The sequence below is a fragment of the Peromyscus maniculatus genome, chromosome 2 (genome assembly GCF_049852395.1).
Source record: "Peromyscus maniculatus bairdii isolate BWxNUB_F1_BW_parent chromosome 2, HU_Pman_BW_mat_3.1, whole genome shotgun sequence".
NCBI lineage: Eukaryota > Metazoa > Chordata > Mammalia > Rodentia > Cricetidae > Peromyscus > Peromyscus maniculatus.
Window position 1 is genome coordinate 150,212,229 of NC_134853.1, and position 19,030 is coordinate 150,231,258.

Below are 19,030 nucleotides of genomic sequence, written 5' to 3' on the forward strand. Positions count from 1 at the left end.
CCAAAAAAACCTAACAGAAAGTGAGGTGAAAGATGTGAGCAGGCGTTTCACGGAAGAAGAGGCCTGAATGCCAATCATGCCTGGAAAATGTGTTCAACCTCATTAGCGCTCAGAGAAATGCAAATGAAGACTATAGAAAATCACCCTTCCATACAAACCAGCTCCGCAAAGGGAAGGAGGCTGGTGAATCCTAATCCTGGTGTACAGCAACAAAGCCTCTCACACCAGAAGGGGCGAAGCGAAACTGCTTTGGGAAACATCCTCGTCCCATCTCAGGAGGTGGAAGGCGCACGTACTTCATCATCCAGTGAGTCTAGGATCTCACAGGCAGGAGTGTCTAAAGACCTGCGTAAAGGTTCTCAGAAGCCCCACTGTGCCCACAGGAAACCAGAAGTGATAAATAGTCACAAAGAGCGCAACTGTGGCATAACCATACACCAGAGAACAGTTCATGAATGACAGCAAAGCCGAATGTCCACATGGGCAAGTGTGAGAACATGACATTGGCTTGAACAACAGCCTGGGGGTTCCTTCTTACAAAGCTAGAACATGAGTAAAATTACAGTGTGCTCTTTAGGGAATATGTACGCATGGAATAACCGACCTTAAAAGGCCAGATAGTTGGGCAGACAGACTGGAGAGGAGACGGTGCAGATGTTAAGGGCTCATTGCTCTTTTGTTGTTTGCTTTCAGATGTCTTTTTGTGAGGGGTGCCGAGGTTAGAACCCAGGGCCTCCTATGTGCTACATGAGCATCTGCCACTGTACCACCTCCCAGAACATACTGCTTTTGCAAGGGACCGGGGTTCAATTCCCAGTACCCACACCACCTCCAGGGGAACCCAATGCCCTCTACTGTCCTCCTTTGGTACTGCAAGCACGTGGTGTACATACAGACAGACATACAGGCAGACACACACATAAAACAAAATTTTAAAAAATCTTTTAAGACGAAGGCAAGATAATTGTGAATAAAAGTTTCAGGGAGTATTTATCCGAGAGGGCAGCAGGGGTAGCTGGGAAGCAGGACTCTGCTACAGTTCTGAGCAGCCAGTGGTTCACTGGTACTCGGTATGATTATGGCTTTAGGCACAAGCAGTGTCTCAGTGGTGTTCTCTATTTTCTTTTGTATAAATCAACACTAGCCAGGTGGTGATGGTGCATGCCTTTAATCTCAGCCCTCAGGAGGCAGAGGCAGGTGGATCCCTGTTAGTTCAAGGCTATGCTGGTCTATGGAGTGAAAGAGAGAAACCCTGCCTCAAAATACCAAAACAACAACAACAACAACAACAAAGTAAAAAGGTGGCGAACAAAAGAAGTCAGGGCCCAGCACCTAGCAGGTGACTCTCTCTGCTCTGGCAATTGGGACACAACACCAAGTAATTCACATATGCTATCACATTTGGACATCACAGCAGCCCTGTGGAGAACTGGTCTACCAGCAGAGGTGACCTTCTTCCCACTTTGTATGTGAAGAAACAGACGTCTAGAGAGCTTAATTAAGCAACTTGCCCTAGGTCACTCAGCCTTATAAAGAAGAGATCTCAGAGGCCAGCCCAGGGCTGTGTGACTGCAGACTGGTTGTCTCCACACCCCCAACTACTGGACCCCAGTGTGGTGAGCAGGAGATGCCCAATAAGAGGTGAGGGTGTGCTCATCACCTCCCTGCTGTGCTGGCAGAGTTCCTGTAAGCCCCTCCAACCCCACGTATTCTTTAAAGCATTTCTGGGCCAACATTAGCACACAGAAGGCAGGACTCCGTCCTGTGACCTGTGAGCCTGAGGGTTGGGATGGCCAGTACTTACCCCGAGGACTGTAGCCAGGAGCATCCATGAAGGACAGGCCCAGCCGCTCATCCTCCTGCAGGGTGCTCTGGTCCGTGAAGCTGCGGTCCACAGCACCCATCATGTGACTCTTCTCCTGGCGGTAGTTGACTGTGGCCTTAGTCATGTTCACTGGCTTCCTGCAGAAGGGGACAGTTGGAGACACTGGAACTGTGAGTGGAGCCAACAGCTCCCAGAGATGGGAGGGAAGGTCCAGCTCTCAGAGCCTTGGGATCAGGAGTCAGCAGCATTGCGAATGTCTCTCCAGATACAGAAGCGGCATGGCCTATCCTCTTCACTCACCAGCCAATAGCAGCCTTGATAGCTAGGACCTTGTTTCCTATGCCTTCTGGCCCCAAGGTCTCAGGAGACAGAGCGCCAGCTCACTCTAGACCTAATTAGGTGTTACTGCAGAGCCACAAACCGGAAGGAGATTAACCCAGATAGCCCCAAACACCCACCTCCTGCAAGGCCCTGCCTGGGAGCTCCCTCCATCCTGCAGGAGAACTAGGGCTTTCTGAGGGTGGGCCAGGGTCTGCTCTGCCAGCTCAGGCGTCTCCCAGGGAGCACCAGCTCCACGAATCCTATCACCCACCTGCCTGGCCAGCAAATAAATATGGCAGAAGGAGGAGAGCCGCCCTGCTTGGGACATTTCGTGGGTGGAGACCTCAGTCTGTGACTCCCAGGCTCTCGGATATGAAGCAGAAGCACAGCTCTGCAGCTAAAAGGGCAGGATGTCTACACAGAAATGACCTGGGGCCATGTGGAGGCTGAGAAGACCCTGCCAAACTGGCTGAACAGTGAGACCCAATAGAACCCTTCGGTGAGTGGATACTGGCCTAGAAGGCAGTCTCCAGTGGTAAACCACAAGGCTCTGTTCCCGGCCAGGGGAATCTCAGCCTCCTTGGAAAAACTACAAAAACAAACCCATCAGGTCCACAGGAGACAGAGCATGGGGGCTGACGGAGGACACCTGACTCCACCAGCCTCTGGCTGATCCCAGTGTGAAGAGGAGGTGGATGGAATTTAATGTACACACTCAAAAGTTCCGAATTTAGGTTCAAAAATTATCTACATGAATTCATGGGGAGGAAAAGCAGCCATGTCAGCAATTCCTTGGAGTGAGGGGAGGAAACGTGGGGGCTGGTGCTGGGAACCAGCAGGGTGAGGGACAGGTTCAGGAAGCATGGGGGCAGGGGAGGCGGTGAACCTCAGTGGAGAGAGGTCACTGAGCCCCAGGAAGGTGATGTGAGCTGCGGGGTGGCTGGAAGGAGGACAGAACCAGCTGACTATAGAAGCATTGCTGTGGCAAAGGGTAAAGATGCCATGAGGGAGGGAGGCCGTGGAATGGGCTGGCATTGGCAGCCGGAGAGGGAGGGAGAGAGACAGAATGATCAGGAGGGCAGGCCCTGGGGGCCTGGGGTGGTCAGAATTACTCACGGGTAGTAGGAGTAGGCATAGCGGTCTCTCCTGGCAGCGTGCAAAGAGAAACAGTAATGTGACCAGGCTTCCCTCCCAGAAGGAAGGGACCACACAGGTCAAGGGGCCATCCTTAGTCTAAAGACTGGCCAGATTCAGTCACTGTGAACGCAGACTGAAAGCCCTTCCAGAACCTTCCCTCAGTGTGCTGCTGAGGGAGGCGAAGAGTCTGAGGGCTGCACAGTTTTTGCAGTCACACATACATGTGCAGAGACAAATACACACACACACATGCACACTCACACATAACAGATTCACGTATGCATACACTCATACACAGAAATCCACACTGGCATACACATCCACATGTATTCAAACCCTCAAAGGCGCCTTCCCCCATCCACGCCTGCTCTGGCCTTTGCAGACAGCCCCCACCCTCAGGCTCTCCTCTGCGGCCTCCACAGCCCCTGAGCAGCAGCCCAGCACATACACCTCAGCCTAGGAAGGAGAGTGGCTAGGGTCAAGGAGAGGCAGGGTGAAGAAGCCCCAGTAGGGTGGAGAAGCCCCAGCAGGGTAGAGAGGCCCCAGCGGGATGCCTAGGCAAACCTAGGGCCCACTCTTCCCACCTTGACTGACTCTGACTATGGGCCTCATTAAGGAATGAGGAATATTAAGGAATATCCACTGGATACCCAAAGCTTGTGTGAAAAAGCCTCACATTGAACTAAGACTGCTATTGATTAGTAGAACACTTGCATGCTCAAGGCTCAGGGCTCAATCTTCAGCACTGAAAAAAAAAATCCCATTTCACAGATGAGGAAACTAAGTCACAAGTTGTCATGGCAAAGGCCAGAGCCCCCCAGGTCTCAGCATACTTGTCTTGGGACTCTGGCCCAGGAACTCTGGTGCTCCCTCCCAAGGCCCCATCAGGCCCAGGGGTGGATGCTGTACCTCCTACTCAATCCATTATATTTGCAACACAGGCTGATCTGATACCTGTTCAGACCCCACAATGCAAACTGGGGGAGTCCTGAGGAGTGTACTGGCTCCTCAAGGCCAGGACCAGGGGCACAGTGATGGCCACAGTGGGAATGAGTGACTTTTAGAGGAAGTAGCAACATGCAGTGCTGGGAGAGAGAATGGTCTTAGAGGTCCCCAAGATAGCCTGGACAGGTATTGAGATGAGTTAGTGACTGTTTAATGAGGGCAGTCTCCTAGTGACACCCTGACTATACACCTATGACCCACCCTGTCCTGGCCAAAGCTCTGTTTGCAGGGTGTGGGGATGATATTCCACATGGCTGACTCTCTCTCCTCAGGGGAGATTTCTAGGAACTCAAATATACCCCAGCGGTTCCACTTACAGCCTCCTATACCACGCTCTACTTAGAGGTCCCTCTCAGGCACAGGCACAGAGACTCGCCATTGGCAGGGCAACCTACCATGAGGCCTTCACATCTGCAGTGAAGTTCAGAAGCCTGAGTTCAGAGCGAGCCCCACCACTTTATCTAGAGACGCGGGCCACTCACTTTAATTACAGCTTCTCCGTCGGAGAAAAGGGAGCCAGGCCTGCTATTTGTCAGGATCCAAGAAGGAAATGTTCTCGGATAGACCCCAAGTGCCAGAACCTTGCCTGGCACATTCCGGGTACTCAGTAGCTAACGCTCCTGGCACACAGTCATTCCTCATTAAGTGATCATTAAAAATAGTGTGTCTCGAGACACTGTTCTTCGACTTCAAAAGAAAAAAAAAAAGTCTGAGCCTGAGTCCAGGATAGGCCATCCCCCACACAACCTCCATTCCACTGGCACACCCTATCTCTATTGCTGGTGGCCCTAGCCAGCTCTTTGTCCCCTCCCTGGATCCTACTTATCTGCTCCTGGCAGCCCAGAGAGCCAGTGCCAACCAGCCTGTGTGTGCCCAGCCTGGCAGCGGCAGGGGCTACAGAAGCCAGAGTCCAGATGGGGAAGGAAGAGGCTGGCTCCGCCTCTGGCTCCTAGGGTGACCTTGGGCAGGTCCACTGCCCTCTCTAGGGCTCAATTATGGTACTTGAGCCACCATGTTCTGGAAACGCCTGATGAGAACGAGGTAGTGTGTGGCTGCAGGCAGAGGGGTCTGAAGAGTTCCCACCCTGCCTCCAACTCAGCTTAAATCACTGGGCTGCAGGTGAGGAGGTTGTTTTTGTTTTAGTGCTTTGAGCTTGTTTTTGAAATGGGATCTCATGTAGCCCAGGCAAGCCTTGAACTCAGTAGACAGCAGAGATGACAAAGATGGGCCTTGAACTTTTGATCTCCTGCGTCCATCTCTGGAATGTTAGGATCACACATGTGGGCCATCATCTCTGGCTTATACCAGGCTGGGGACCAAACCTAGGGCTCCGTGTATGCTAGGCCAGCACTCTGCAAAGTGAGGGGATCATCAGCTTTGACAGGCTCCATTGCTTTGAAACCATTCTAAACACTAGACCAGATGTCCTTCAGCTCCCTGGCAGCTCGCACTCTGGGGCTCTGAGCTTGCACAATCCGTCATGGCAGATACCTTGGCCAGAGGGCCAAGTCACTGTCAGGTCGCTACCGTGCCGTCCTATTGGAACAGCCCCTGTAGGGCAAAGGAGGGCAGTGCCTGCTTCCAGCGCAGCTCCTTGGCACCAGGCAGAGTACCCATTCCTGGAGAGTGGCTCCTGGCACCAGCCAGACCTGTGCTCCAGCCACAACAGTGCCCTTTGCTGAGTCTGACTCCCGCTGCCCAGTGTGTGTTAATCCACAGGCCCAATGCCCAGGCTGGCAACCCTCCACATACTTTACCACCGGTGGCGTGGGGGCGGGGGGGGGGGGGGGGGGGGTGCATGACGGAGTCTGCTCTACCAACCCCCGCCATGGCTCCTCCGTGCCCAGCAGGCCCTCCAGGGGCGGGAAGCCCCTACTCACCCTTTGCGAATGATGACAATGATAGCCCCCAGGAGGAGAATGAGGACGGCGAGGCCACCTGCACAGATTCCCAGGATGAGCCCCATCTCCTCAGATCTCTGGGACACTTCGAGGGGTCGCTTGCTCTCCTTGCAAGCAGCTGGGAAGAAGAAACAGGACAGAGAATCAGAGACCACCTGGCCCTACAGGCCAGGATCCCAGCACCGAGAGGCTGAGCACGCTGCCCAAACACGCGCACGCCAAGGCCCAGCGCTGCCTCTAGGCACTGCCTCACCTTTCAGTCAGAGATCTGTCTCCTCGCCCCCACCTCTCAGCCAAGAGCCTGCCTTCCATGTTCCAGGTCAGTCTCCCTCAGCCTGCTCGCCTCCTCTCAGCCCCCCTGGAGCGCCCCCCACCCCGAACTTCAGACAGAGAACTGGGGACACCTGGGGCCGTCAGGCCTACCCTCTGGCTCTCCTTGGAAGGGGAAAGGTACCTGTGCCACAGATGAGACATCCCAGGATGTAACCAACCACATTCCATGTCTAGAAGAGGGATGGTCCTCACACCACAGCCTCCCTGCCTGGCCCCACCTGTCTCTCCCACCATAGGAAAAGGAACATACACAGAACCCAGAACCGGGGACCAGGGACCACCACCCTCAAGACACAAGCACCTTGGCTTTCTCTCCACAGGCTGGACCCTGTCTCTGTCAGGGGCCCTTCTGTCACTATGGGGAGTGTGAAGGGTGGGAGAGACTGCCTGTTGTCCAGCTTGAGAGAAGAAGCCCCTGAAGTGGGCACCAGGGGGTTGAGACCTTCCTGACCGGAACCTGCCAACCACAGGCCTAGGCTCTCATAGCCCTGCCTGCCCCGGGTCCCCTGGAGACGTACAGATGAGAGGCCATGCCTGGGCAAGGCTGAAGACACCCATCCAACTCACCTTTCCTGGCAATTCGGATGCAGTTCAGCCGGGTTTCCTGGAAGTACAGATGAAGGGGCTCAGAGATACAAAACCCAAACGCACACTCTTACAGCTCAGGAACCCTGGTTGGGATCGCTTGTACTCGGCCAAGACTCACATACCAGACACAAACTGTTAACTAAGGACACTCCATAGAGCTGTGCCTTGAGACCAGTGAGATCAGAGGACCCAAAAACAGCATGAGAAAGTGGGGTGGAGCCTCAGACATGGGGGCAGGAACTAGATCTGGGGTCTGTTAAAAAGAAAATGGAAGAAGCCAGGGCTGGAACACTAAGGTTCCAGAAGCCCAGAGAAGAGGGCAGAGCCCAGGGAGGAAGGAAAGTCTGGGGTGGAGATGGGGTCTGGGACTGTAGTGGCGGACGTCTTGGGAAGAGGTATCTGAGAGAAGGCAGAGCCTCAGGAAATAAGGGAGCCTGGCCAACAGGAGTGTTGGGCCATCTGTGGGAAGAAGCCTGGGATCGGGAGGGTGAGGCTCAAGGAGAGGTTAGGGTATAGGGGGGTCCAGGACCAGGTCTCAGGCCCCAGTGGTAGGTCCCCTCCAAAGGCTCCCCACCCTACAGCCCTCTACCCCAGTCTACACCACCAGGACCCGGCTGGCCCCTCACCCCTTTCAGGTGACTTGCTGCCTGGAAGTAGATGAGGTAGGCCTTCCGGGGTTCAAGCGGCGGGTTCCAGAAGCCACGATAGGTCTGGTTGTCACCCACAGTGAAGGGCATGGCCTCGAGCAGGCTGCTGGCAGCCAGTTCAGCCCCGAAGTAGTGCACCAGGCCGCGAGCCAGCGCTGTCTCGAAGGTCAGAGGTACGGAGAAGCAGTCCTGACCTCCCGGCTCCCGCCGCAGCCGCCGTGGCCTCTCTTCCTCCACAACCACCTGGTACACGCTGGACAGGGGACAGACGGTGCAAGTGACCACAGAGGGCCCAGACAGCCTTCAGTCGTGAAGGTCGGGGGCCTTCGTTCTGCCTCTTTCTAGCCCAGCAAGTCACAGAAACTCCCAAGCCTGTTTCCTAAGAATGCCTCTGCCTTCCCTCCAGTTTCCAATGCAGAGAGTCAGTTCACTGCCTGTCACAAAACTACTGCAGACACCAGCCCAGATCCCTCTCAACAGCCCCCCCCCATGCTAGGGTCAAGCCTCCCCCAGCTCCAAATGCTCCCAGGAGGTGACAATAATTCACATTAGCCCAAAGCTGAAAGGATGTCTAAGGAAACAGAGCCTCAGAGAGATGAGGGTCATCCTGTCCACCATGTCCCATCTCCTTATTCCCATCTAGCTTGACCAGTCCAGATCACAGGATCCCTCAAGAGGACACGGAGGGAGAAGTTTCCCAGGTCCTCCCTGGTGATGCCACACAAGGATATGGAGGCTTCAGCAAAGAACGTAATACCTACAGGGCCCCAGAGTCAGCCCAAGGCAAATATGGACGAGACCCAGCAGGTGAGGAAGAGAAGGTCAAGGACAGGATGAGAAGGTGGAGGGTTACTTAGGACATGTGACTAATCTAACCACCTTCGTGGGACAGCCCCCAGCCCCCACTAAAGGAAGAGACCCAAGTGGCAGAGAGGTTCTGTGACTTTCAAAAGTCACACCTACCCTCACGTCTCCATGCCAGACACACCACAACAGCAACCCTGAGATGACCCTGCTCACACACTCCCCATCTTTACTCCAGCACACACATACACACACACACACACACACACACATGCACGCACGCACGCACGCACGCACGCACGCACGCACGCACGCACAGCCAGCAGAAGCAGCCGTTCTGACATCAGTAATTAATCCCAGAGTCCTCTAGAGAGTAGGGAGCAGAAAAGCTATGTGCTAGGCCATCCCCATGGAGATGGCCTTAACTGGCTGGTTCCCTAGCCTTCTAGAATGCCCATCCCTGTATCTCCAGGAACAGAGCTAGTTAGAAAATACAAGGCCCCAAGAGTTTCACTTCTCCTAAGCATCTAATGAACCACCCTGGGGAGGCCTAGCTCCTTCTCCAAACTGGACATTGTCCAGGAAACCCATGAGAGTTACCAGCAGAGACCTGTGGTCCTGAATGGAAATGAGTAGCTTCAGGCTTTCCACTGCCCAGAATCATGATGTACCCTCCTCAACCCTGGGCCCAGGCAGGAAATAGGATAACCAGAGAGCTGGCCAGATCAGAGAGGCCTGTTGCCTACCCTCTCCGTACTGGTTTTCCCACCTGATGGGTGCTCCGCGACCCTGGGCCGGCCTCAGCAGCACTGTGATGGTGTTCTCAGACTCACCCAGAGGTGACGGCATGTCAGCATAATCAAAGCTGGGAGCTGAGAAGAGACAGGGACACAAGCATGGTGCCTGGCCACCTCCAACCCCCTTATCCTCATGTTCCCCTGATCTAAGCTTCCATGAACCCCGGTCTTAAGCACTGACCTCTGACCTCAGCCCTCTGATTCCACCCACCATAGTCGCCTTGCCCATGCTATTTAGTCCTGACTCCTGACTTAAAACCTTTAAATGGTTCGTTTATCTCAGCTAGGCCCTCTGTACCCACACTAGGCTGCTCCACCCTTCAATATCCCTGGAGCCCTGGAGCCGAAAGGCTCCCTCCCAAGGAAGCTCACCTGAGATGTTGGTAGTAATCTCAGTGAGAGCTGCCTGGCCGAAGCCCTTGCTGGTGCGGGCACGCACAGAGAAGAGGTAGGTGGTGCCGGGGTGCAGGTTGGAGAAGACATGGTAAGTCTCATTTCGGAGTTTGGAGATGGTGCGTCGCGGGCCAGGCACGTTCACTGCTGGGTCCGAGGACTCGATGCTTTGGTAGCTGATCTGGGGGCAGAAGAAGCAGGTAGGTGGAACAGGACAAGGATGGCTACCATATGCCAGGAACCCCACCCACCATCCACTATAATCCATGGAAACTAGAGATGTACTGGGCTGCCCCCCCCCCCCAACACTCAGAACTCACAGGGCACAGACTCTGGCCATCATGGAAGTAGCTTTAAGGCCCACTTCTGTCCTCCCCCAGGTCTCCCTCTCTGCCACAGCACAGGAAGGAACTTTGACCTCCCACCTGGGCCCCTGTTCACCTCATACTGAGTGATGAGGCCATTGGGCTCCTGGGGCTCCTCCCACTTGAGAAAGATCATGTCCTCCAGTGGAGTGAAGGTTAGGGACTCGGCTGCAATCCCACCAGGCACTGGGAGGGAAGGGTGGAGGAGGCAGAGGAAAGTGGGCTTTGGCTCCAAATACCAGAGTTCATGTGTCAGCCTTGCCTCTTCCTAGCTGTTCTGCTTGGGCCATTCTCCCTGAGCCTCAGTTTCTGCATCTACGAAATGGGCATGACGAAGACCCTCTCTCACCAGAAGTAAATAATGTGAGGTATGCAAAGTTCAAAGCTCATGTGGCCCATTCCATAGGGGCCAAGGCATTCCTTCCACTTTCAGCAGGTTCCACTCAGGCTCCTGTTTATCTCCAGCTGATAGTGTTCATGAAATACAGATATTTACCAGAGCAAGAAAAACAATTGCAACAGGGAGTCGGGATCATGGGTGGAGATGTTTTCCTGTCTAAAAAGATCATAATTACATAAATGGTCTCAATGAGACTGAAGATAATTAACTGACAATTGATATAACTGACAATTACACCATACACACGTGCTATGAAAATTTCCACACGTGCACTGTGAGGTAGGTCAGTTTAGCTTGGGCTGCATTGCACACTCTTAATAAGCATGGAGCGGGCCGCTTCTGAAGGGGAAAACACTTTGATCAGCTTCTGTGAGGAAGCAGAGGCCGTCAGGCAGGGACAGTGGACGGAAGGGTAAGAGCCAGTGAGAGCTGGGCGGAAGAGTCGGCTCGGGTCAAGCATGAGGACCTGAGTCTGGATCCCCAACAGCCATGCCAAAGCCAGGACTCCGGTGGGCATCTGCAACCCAGCCCCAGGGGTTGGGGACAGGGGCAGGTGGTTGCTTGGGGCTCACTGGCCGTAGCTGGCCAGCTGAGCTGAACTAAGGAGATCCAGGCTCGGTGAGACCTTGTCTCGAAAAATAAGTTGGAAAGCAATAAAGGAAAACATCAACCTCTGGCCTACACACACACACACACACACACACACACACACACACACACACACACTCACAAATAATACAATGAAAGCTAAGCATTCAGTTAAAGCAAGAATTCCCAAAATCATTCTCCACCCACCTAAACAGAAAAAAAAAAAAAAACCCACGACAATCAACAATTCCAAGTGACATTAAGATCACAGAACCAAGTTTTCATTCACTGCTTAGTGGAGCATGAATTGGCACAATCACCACCAACTAAAGATGAACACACACCCTTGCAACCTAGCCATCCTCTCCTACACACAGCCACATGACACACGAATATCTACCAAAAATAATCTACACACACTCTCTTCAAAGCATTGTTCAAAGCAACCAAAATCGGAATCTGCCCAGATACTCACCAACAGTTAACAGAAAGTAGATGTGGCGGATTCATTCCTGGAGTGAACCACACAGCAGTGAGACTACATTCATTCACTAGGACCATGCATGCCACAGTCTGGTCTCTAGAGAGCATAATATTCACCAAAACAAGCAGGCACAAAGCAAACATCTACTGTGTGATTCTGCTTACACATAGCCCAGAACCAAGCAAAAATTAATATACAGTGTTATCGGGAGGGATTATGGCTACCCTTGGGAGGCAGTGGACACAGGGAGCATTAGTGGCCTCCTGGGGGGTTGGTGATGTGATTTCTTCATTTGGACGTGAGCTCCCTGAAGTGTCCAGTCTATGGGAATTTATTGGACTGACCACTTAGGATGAGAGGCCTGGACAGAATGAGGTGGCCTGACCATATGACCAAATGGCATGCAGAGGTCAGGATAGTGGAGTAGTCTGGTGTTCAGCTATAGACTGGGCAAAGCTTTGGGGCAATCCCAGCCATTGCTTGTTCCTGCCCAGAGACACTCTTCAGTGCAGCCTATGCACACGCTCAGGGTGATTGGTGTCTGCGGAGAGAGCAATATGGTGGACTGACTTTTATATGGGCTACCACTATTAGGAATAGAAACTGCACGGGACAGCAAGAAAGCCCACCAGCCAGTCCGCTGACAGGTTCTTGGGAGTCTGTGGGAGTTTAAGGAAGGCGACGGGCGTGTGCTGGCATTAGAGGGCAGGTGCAGGTGCGGCAGGTCTGGCAGGTGTGGTGTTGTGGACCTGTAAGCCCAACATGTGGGAAATGGGAGCAGGAGAACTGCCATGCCATACATCCAAGGACCGCCTGCACTCCTGGTGAGACTACCGCACAAAACCAAAACCAAAAGTAAGTAACTCAGGGTGGGAGTGAGCGCAGTGCTGAAGTGGGGCTCAGTGCGTGCAAGGCGGGGGGCTCCGTCTCCAGCCCGAAACCAAGCAACAAAACCAGCATTAGGGCCAGCTTTATAAAGCCCTGCTCTACCAACCACAGACTGGCTATGTGAGGTCACCTGTCATTACAGGACGAGAAACAGCAGCCCGCCACACAGGGTGGTCATGGGGGCTGAGTGCATGGATACATCGAATCCATCCATGCTGGTGTCTGATGTGGAGCATTGCCTAAGTGCAGACAGTGTGGCCCACATAGAACGCTGCACACAACAGTGGCGGGATGTGATACAGGGGATGGCTACCAAAATTTAACCACTTGCTGGACCACGAAGCAAAGGGTCAAGTTTCAAAAGAGTAAATTTAGAATTCCTGCTCTGACCACAGTGGCTTAGAGGCCAAAAATCAATAACAAGAAGATAATTAATTAGAAGTCCTCGTTGGTGGACTGGGGCTGTGTCTCAGTGGTAGAGTGCTTAAACAAGGCCCAGGCATCAATATCAATGCCCAGTATGTACACACACACACATACACACATACACACATACACACACACACATAAACACATACACACACACACACACACACACACACACACACACACACACACACACACACACACACACTGCGTTCTAAGTACTTAAAAATTAAGCAAGTGGCCAGGCAATGGTAGCACACCCCTTTAATACCAGCACTTGAGAGGCAGAGGCAGGCGGACCAACCTGGTCCCAGGACCGTCAAGGCCACACAGAGAAACCCTGTCTCAGAAAAAAAAAAGAAAGAAAAAAGAAAGGAAGGAAGGAAAAGAAGCAAGTTATTCTAAATAACTTTTGAGTTAAAGAGGAAATTATTACAGCAATTAGAAAATATTTTAAACTGAATAGTAATGAAACAGAACATATCAAAACTTATGGGTGGACTGAGGACAGCGCTCAGTGATGCACAGCACCTGCCCATTGTGCAAGTCTGAGGTAACGTCCCAGCACTGGATGACAACAGCAAACACTATGGGATGCAGCTAAGAGAGTATAGAGAAAAGCATGCAGCTCTAAAAGCACGCATTAGAAATTAGGCTCAAGACTAGAGCATGGTGGCACACACCTACAGTCCCAGCACTGGGGAGGCTGAGCGAGAGGCTCACAAGTCGAGGCCAGCCTCTGCTACAAAGCAAGACCGCATCAGAAAAAGGGAGAGTGGGTGGAATAAAGGCTCAAACGGCTGAAACCGGGACTGGAGAGGTGGCTCTGTTGGCTAAACGCTTGCTATGTGAATGAGAGGGTCTAAGTTTGGACCCCTAGCGTCCGAGGAAAAGCGAGGCATGGTAGCGCACATGTGTAACCCCAGTGTTCAGAGAAACGGGGGACAGAGATGGGTGGAAACCTGGAGCCTGCTGGCCAGCCAGTCTGCCTGCGGGTGAGGTCCTGGTTCAGTGAGAGGCCGTCTCAAAAAACAAGGCGGAAAGTGACTGAATACATTGAAATCTATTTCACAAGTGAAAACTGTTATTAAAAGCCTTGCCATGAGGAAAAATCCTGGTCCAAATTCACCACTGAATTCTTCTAAACCCTTAAGGAAGAAATTACCCTAACCTAACAGCCCACAGTCTCCCCAGGAATGAGTAATGGCCACCACTGCCTTGCCAGAGTTCCCTACATGAATCTGAGCCTAAGGCCCTGGGTATGGGAGGCAATCAGGGCTCCGGGAATCCGGCCTGTATGCTTACCATCTTCATCTGTCTGGAAGGTGACCTCCTTGCCCTCCTTGCGTCCCTCGGGGTTTGTGAGGATCAAACGCACGTGGACATTCCTGAAGGGCAGCAGGTTCTTGATGGTGTAGCGGCTGGCACCCCGCTCCATCTTCACGCACTCCCGGACGGTCTGATTGTGGCTGCCCCCCAGGGTGTAGTGATAGCAGAGGGACACAGCATAGGTGTGGCAACGTGTCACATTGTAGCCCAGGGGCTCCCACTGCAGGGTCAGCTGGCGAGCCTGGATCTCTGCAAACGCCAGGCCTTTGGGGGCTCTCATGGGCTCTGGAGACATAGGAAGCCGGGGGAAGTGTGAGGAAATGGGAAGAGAAAAAGAAGGGGAGGAAGAGAGAATCGATCAACTGCTAGAAACCACTCCTCCTCGGCCTTTCTGAACTCCGAGCGCCCTCAGAACTGAACCGGTCATAACACTGTATGCTCTGGATAAGACACATCTGAATCCTGCTACCTGCAGCCAGCAATTGTTGCCTGAGTGATTCCACCCCTCTCAGCCTTAGGTTCCCGAACTGCAAAAGGAAATTTGGATCCCCAGCACCCACAGAGAAGCGAGGCTTCCTCGGAGGATTGCTAGGCTACACTGTGACTGTTACGGTAATACACACGAAACAGGCATGACGAAGGCTAACACACCATAACCCTTCAGAAGCATTAACTACAGGGCCGGTGAGATGGTTCAGTGGGTAAAGACACTTGGCTGAGCCTAATGACCTGAGTTCAATTTCTGAGACCCACGGGGTAGAAGAAAAGAATTACCTCCCTGGGGTTACCCTTTCACCTCCACATTCACAGTGTGGCCAATGCACATACACACACACACACACACACACACACACACACACACACACACACACACACTACAAACAAATAAGTAAATGTAAAACAAAAACCATTAGCTCTTGCCAGCATAGTGGCCCGTGCCTATAATCCCAGCACTCAGGGCAGCCTGGGCTACATAGTGAGACCCTGTCTCAAAATAGAAAGGTGTGCTATATAATTAGTTCGATCGATATACTCCCTAGTTCTGAACAATACTGGGCCACTCAGAATCAACCTGTTGCTATATTTTCTTTGTTTACTAATTCTAAACTTATTGCAAAACCATTTATATCAACATATAGAGAATCACATGGTGTATGCAAATCAGGATGATGGGCGCTGTGACAGCAAATAGTACAATATGACAGAGCATGTTTGAAAAGCAGAGACAGAGCTCCATGCCATTACATCCGAGGTAGGACTCTACAGGTAAGGTGCAGATTCACTGTGAGTTCCCTGACAGCCAAAGCCACAGGAAATGGCCATCTATTGTCCAGTGACAACACTGGCAGTTAATATTTAGGGGATTCTGGAAGTGTCCAACATCTTTCTGGAGGCTTTAGAATGTTTTATCTCATTTAATCTTGGTTGAAACCCAACAAGTCAGAGGCTGTCGTTGACCTTGCCGTACAAATGAGAAAGCGGGGAACCAAAGGTTAGGTGAGGAGTCCAAAGTCACATGAAGCTAGAATCTAAACCCAGTCAGGCTGGCACCAGAACCATGCTCTCACCTGCCACTGCCCTGGTCCCCCGGAGGACTTCACTTTCACAAGCACTGGAGAGACCCTGCTGCTCCAACAGGAGGAAGAGGCGAGCTGTGCTGCAGTCTCTTAATGCCTCCATTGGCCCAAAGGATGGCCCCATTTTGTAACTAGAGAAAGTGGGGCCTGGAGAGATAGCTGGTAGGTAAAAATGCTTGCTTTGCAAGGGTGAGGAACCTGAGTTCAATCCCAGAGTCCACATAAAAATGGATGTGGCAATGGGAGCTTGTAATCCCAGCACCTAGGAGGCAGAAGTGGACAGATCCCAGGACCCAATGGCCAGGCAGCCAAGTTTGTCTAGTGAGTTTTAGGCCAGGGCAAGGTCCTGTCTCAGAAATGCAAGGTGGGCCTAATGACCTAAGTATGGTCCCTGGGACGCAGACCTCCATACGTGTACTATAGTACATGTGCACACACACACACACACAACTTCCAGAGAGAGGATTTAGCCCACATCTCTGTGTCTGCCTTGACCAGTCTGTGATCTTAATCAAGCCTCCAAGAGGGAGCCAAGATACTTCCAAGGATCCTTTATCCCTCACACCCTGATTCTGGGACATCGAATCCACACCTTGGAAGTTCTGGAAGTGCCTTCCTGCAAAATGTCCCATCCCTTTTGTTAGAGGCTGAGAAAACACTGCTATTTAGCCCCTTAATGAGATTAAGGAGGACTCTGTGGTCATTGTCCGTGACAAATTTACTCAGCAGCCCCCTTATAAAAATAAAAAAAAAAAAAATACAGCTGGGCGGCGGCGGCGGCGGCAGCGGCGCACGGCTTTAATCCCAGCACTCGGGAGGCAGAGGCAGGTGGATCTTTGTGAGTTCGAGGCCAGCCTGGGCTACCAAGTGCGTTCCAGGAAAGGCGCAAAGCTACACAGAGAAACCCTGTCTCGAAAAACCAAAAAAATAAATAAATACATAAATACATCTGGAAATATCAGTTCACATTCTCCCAACACAGGAGTGAAGGCGTGACAATTGTCAGCCTAGGGCGGATCACAGCAACTTCCTGTTCCCACCCAGCTTTCATTTCTTTCCTAGGCCGGGCAAGAGGCAAGTCTTCAGTCCCTTATGGGGCCCTCAGAGAGAGAGTTCAGATTTCAGCACCTACTAACAAGGTCTATCTCTTGCCCTCTCCCTTCTCCCCAAGTCCCACCTCCCATGGACATGACAGACTGTGCTGCCGCCACTCACTGTCACCCAAGAAGGACGCCTGCTGCTGGGCCAGTCGCCACACATGGAGCTTCTCACCATGCTAGGCCACAGAGAAGCCCCCAGGGGTTCAGGTGGGCTTGGTTTGACCCATCATTCTTGTGTGCGTGGGACATAACACTGTGTCTGCTCACATGCCATCGTGCTCAGAAGCCTGATTTAATTCCCGTTCCCCAGCTCCGCCTGTTCTGTGTGCACTGAGCCAGGGTGTCTACAGGAGACAGGACATCGCTTTCTTTTCCCTTGTGAGAGTGGTTCTCAGACCAGCTCTGCCCACACACCACCCTGGGCCTGGAATACCAGCCCACCTTCCTTCCCATTCTTCAGGCACTTGCTTTCTTGCCCTCCCGAGAGATTTGGACAAGGACAGGGCAAGTTCAAGGTAAATTGGCTATATGGAAACTTCAGACTTGAGTGAATAAGACTGAAGAGGTCCCACGGCCAGCAGCTGCATAAGCCTGGCTCCTGATGAGCAGTCTTCCTATGGAGGACTCCAGGCTCAGAATTTCCAGGCTCTCCTAGCTTTCAAAAGAGCCAGAAATTCAGAATTTTTATATGAACTCTCCAGATTCCCAAGCACTAGCAACCCACTCAGGCTACTCAAAAGCACCTCTCAGGATTCAAGACAGCAGCCCCGGCCATGGAGAGTAAACACCAGCTTGGGTGGGCATCTCCCTCTCTAGCAGCTGGGTGACCCAGGTCCACCTCCACAGGCTGAGGGGCCATGAAAGGCTCAGTTCCCTCTTCTCTTCTGTCCTGGGCAGATCCAGGGGTTCAAACACCATGTTACTAAGACCAACACACACTGGTTGAAGGGTGTGAATCCACAAGTCTCTCTGCCTCCAAGAGCCATCTGCCACCAAGGTGCTCCCTTCAGCTGCCAAAGCACACTGGCAAGACAGAGCTCAGGGACCATGAAACCCTAGCCAGGTGAATCCCACAGAGACCAGAGCATAGGGGACACAGGAAAGCAGGAGAGCACATGTAACTTCTATTAAATTAACCCAGAATGGGCTGATTTTAATAGTGCCAACAAGCACTATAATGCCTACTGCTTCTAGCTCATGGAAGGAGCTTTAGACAAAGGGCATCTAAGTTCATACCCTGCACCCACTCCTCGGTAGCTCTGCCACTCCAAGAAATTTCCTTAACCCTTCTGAATTACTGATGTCAATGGAGGAAATGATGCCTACTAAAACTGTGAATTATCCCAGCCCTGGATGGGTAGGGGTCAGAGGATCTGAAGTTCTAGGTCATCTTCAACTACCAAGCTAGTTCAAGGCCAGCCTGAGGTACATGAGACTCTGTCCTAAAAACAAATAAACAACAACAAAACCACCTCCTTTAAAGATCAAATATAAGCCAGGCACACACGCCTGTGATCCCAGCACTCAGGAGGTAGAAGCTGGAGGATCAAGACTTCAAGGTTATCCTCGGCTACATAGTGAGCTGGGGGTGAGCTAGGGCTATATGAGATCATGCCTCAAAACAAACAAGAAGAAAGGAAACATAACGTCACATGGGACGTGGTACACCAGAGTGCCCAGCCAATAGGAATCAATAAAGAAACGTGTGCACCAAAGTGAGACTTTCTGCAGCGATTAGTGCGAGCATGCTGCCGCAAAGCAATAACACGTCAGAGCCCTCCCTCTGATCACCCCTGACAGTTTCACTCTAAAGAACGCAACTCAAGAGAATAAAAAGAACTGCAAGCATTTAATTTTTCGATGTAGCATTATAATAAGAAGGATGCAGAAACAAACAGCCCAGAAATCCGGGGTAGATGTCTGCAGGCAATAACATAATTATAAAACAGTGTCGCCCATGGACCGGCACCGAGCAAACGAAGCAGGATCCTGAGCATCAGCCCCATCCCAATGACAAGCCTGTGAAAATGTGCGCTGAAGACATATGGGCAGACACTGGAACAAGACAGAAAAATTGAGGCAGCTGCTGAGCTGGGATGGTGTGATTCAGAGGCTTTTGGGT

The 19,030-nt window shown here is 52.1% G+C and overlaps 1 protein-coding gene across 7 annotated transcripts in view; it reads right to left on the reverse strand.

Moving 5' to 3' along the window:
- The window catches only part of Ptpru (protein tyrosine phosphatase receptor type U), a 76,241-nt gene that overhangs the window by 29,702 nt on the left and 27,509 nt on the right, over positions 1–19,030 (reverse strand). For 4 of the 7 annotated variants that reach the window (XM_042271976.2, XM_006975567.4, XM_015994444.3 and 1 more), the window contains exons 8-16: positions 14,208–14,516; positions 10,193–10,302; positions 9,731–9,932; positions 9,331–9,433; positions 7,737–8,010; positions 7,090–7,126; positions 6,169–6,307; positions 3,263–3,292; positions 1,805–1,962 (exon numbers count right to left, since the gene is read on the reverse strand). In XM_042271976.2, coding sequence (XP_042127910.2) covers positions 1,805–1,962; positions 3,263–3,292; positions 6,169–6,307; positions 7,090–7,126; positions 7,737–8,010; positions 9,331–9,433; positions 9,731–9,932; positions 10,193–10,302; positions 14,208–14,516 — 1,362 coding nt within the window. The remainder of the gene's footprint in view (positions 1–1,804; positions 1,963–3,262; positions 3,293–6,168; positions 6,308–7,089; positions 7,127–7,736; positions 8,011–9,330; positions 9,434–9,730; positions 9,933–10,192; positions 10,303–14,207; positions 14,517–19,030) is intronic. The other 3 variants (XM_015994446.3, XM_006975566.4, XM_015994445.3) reach the window with 1 other exon arrangement.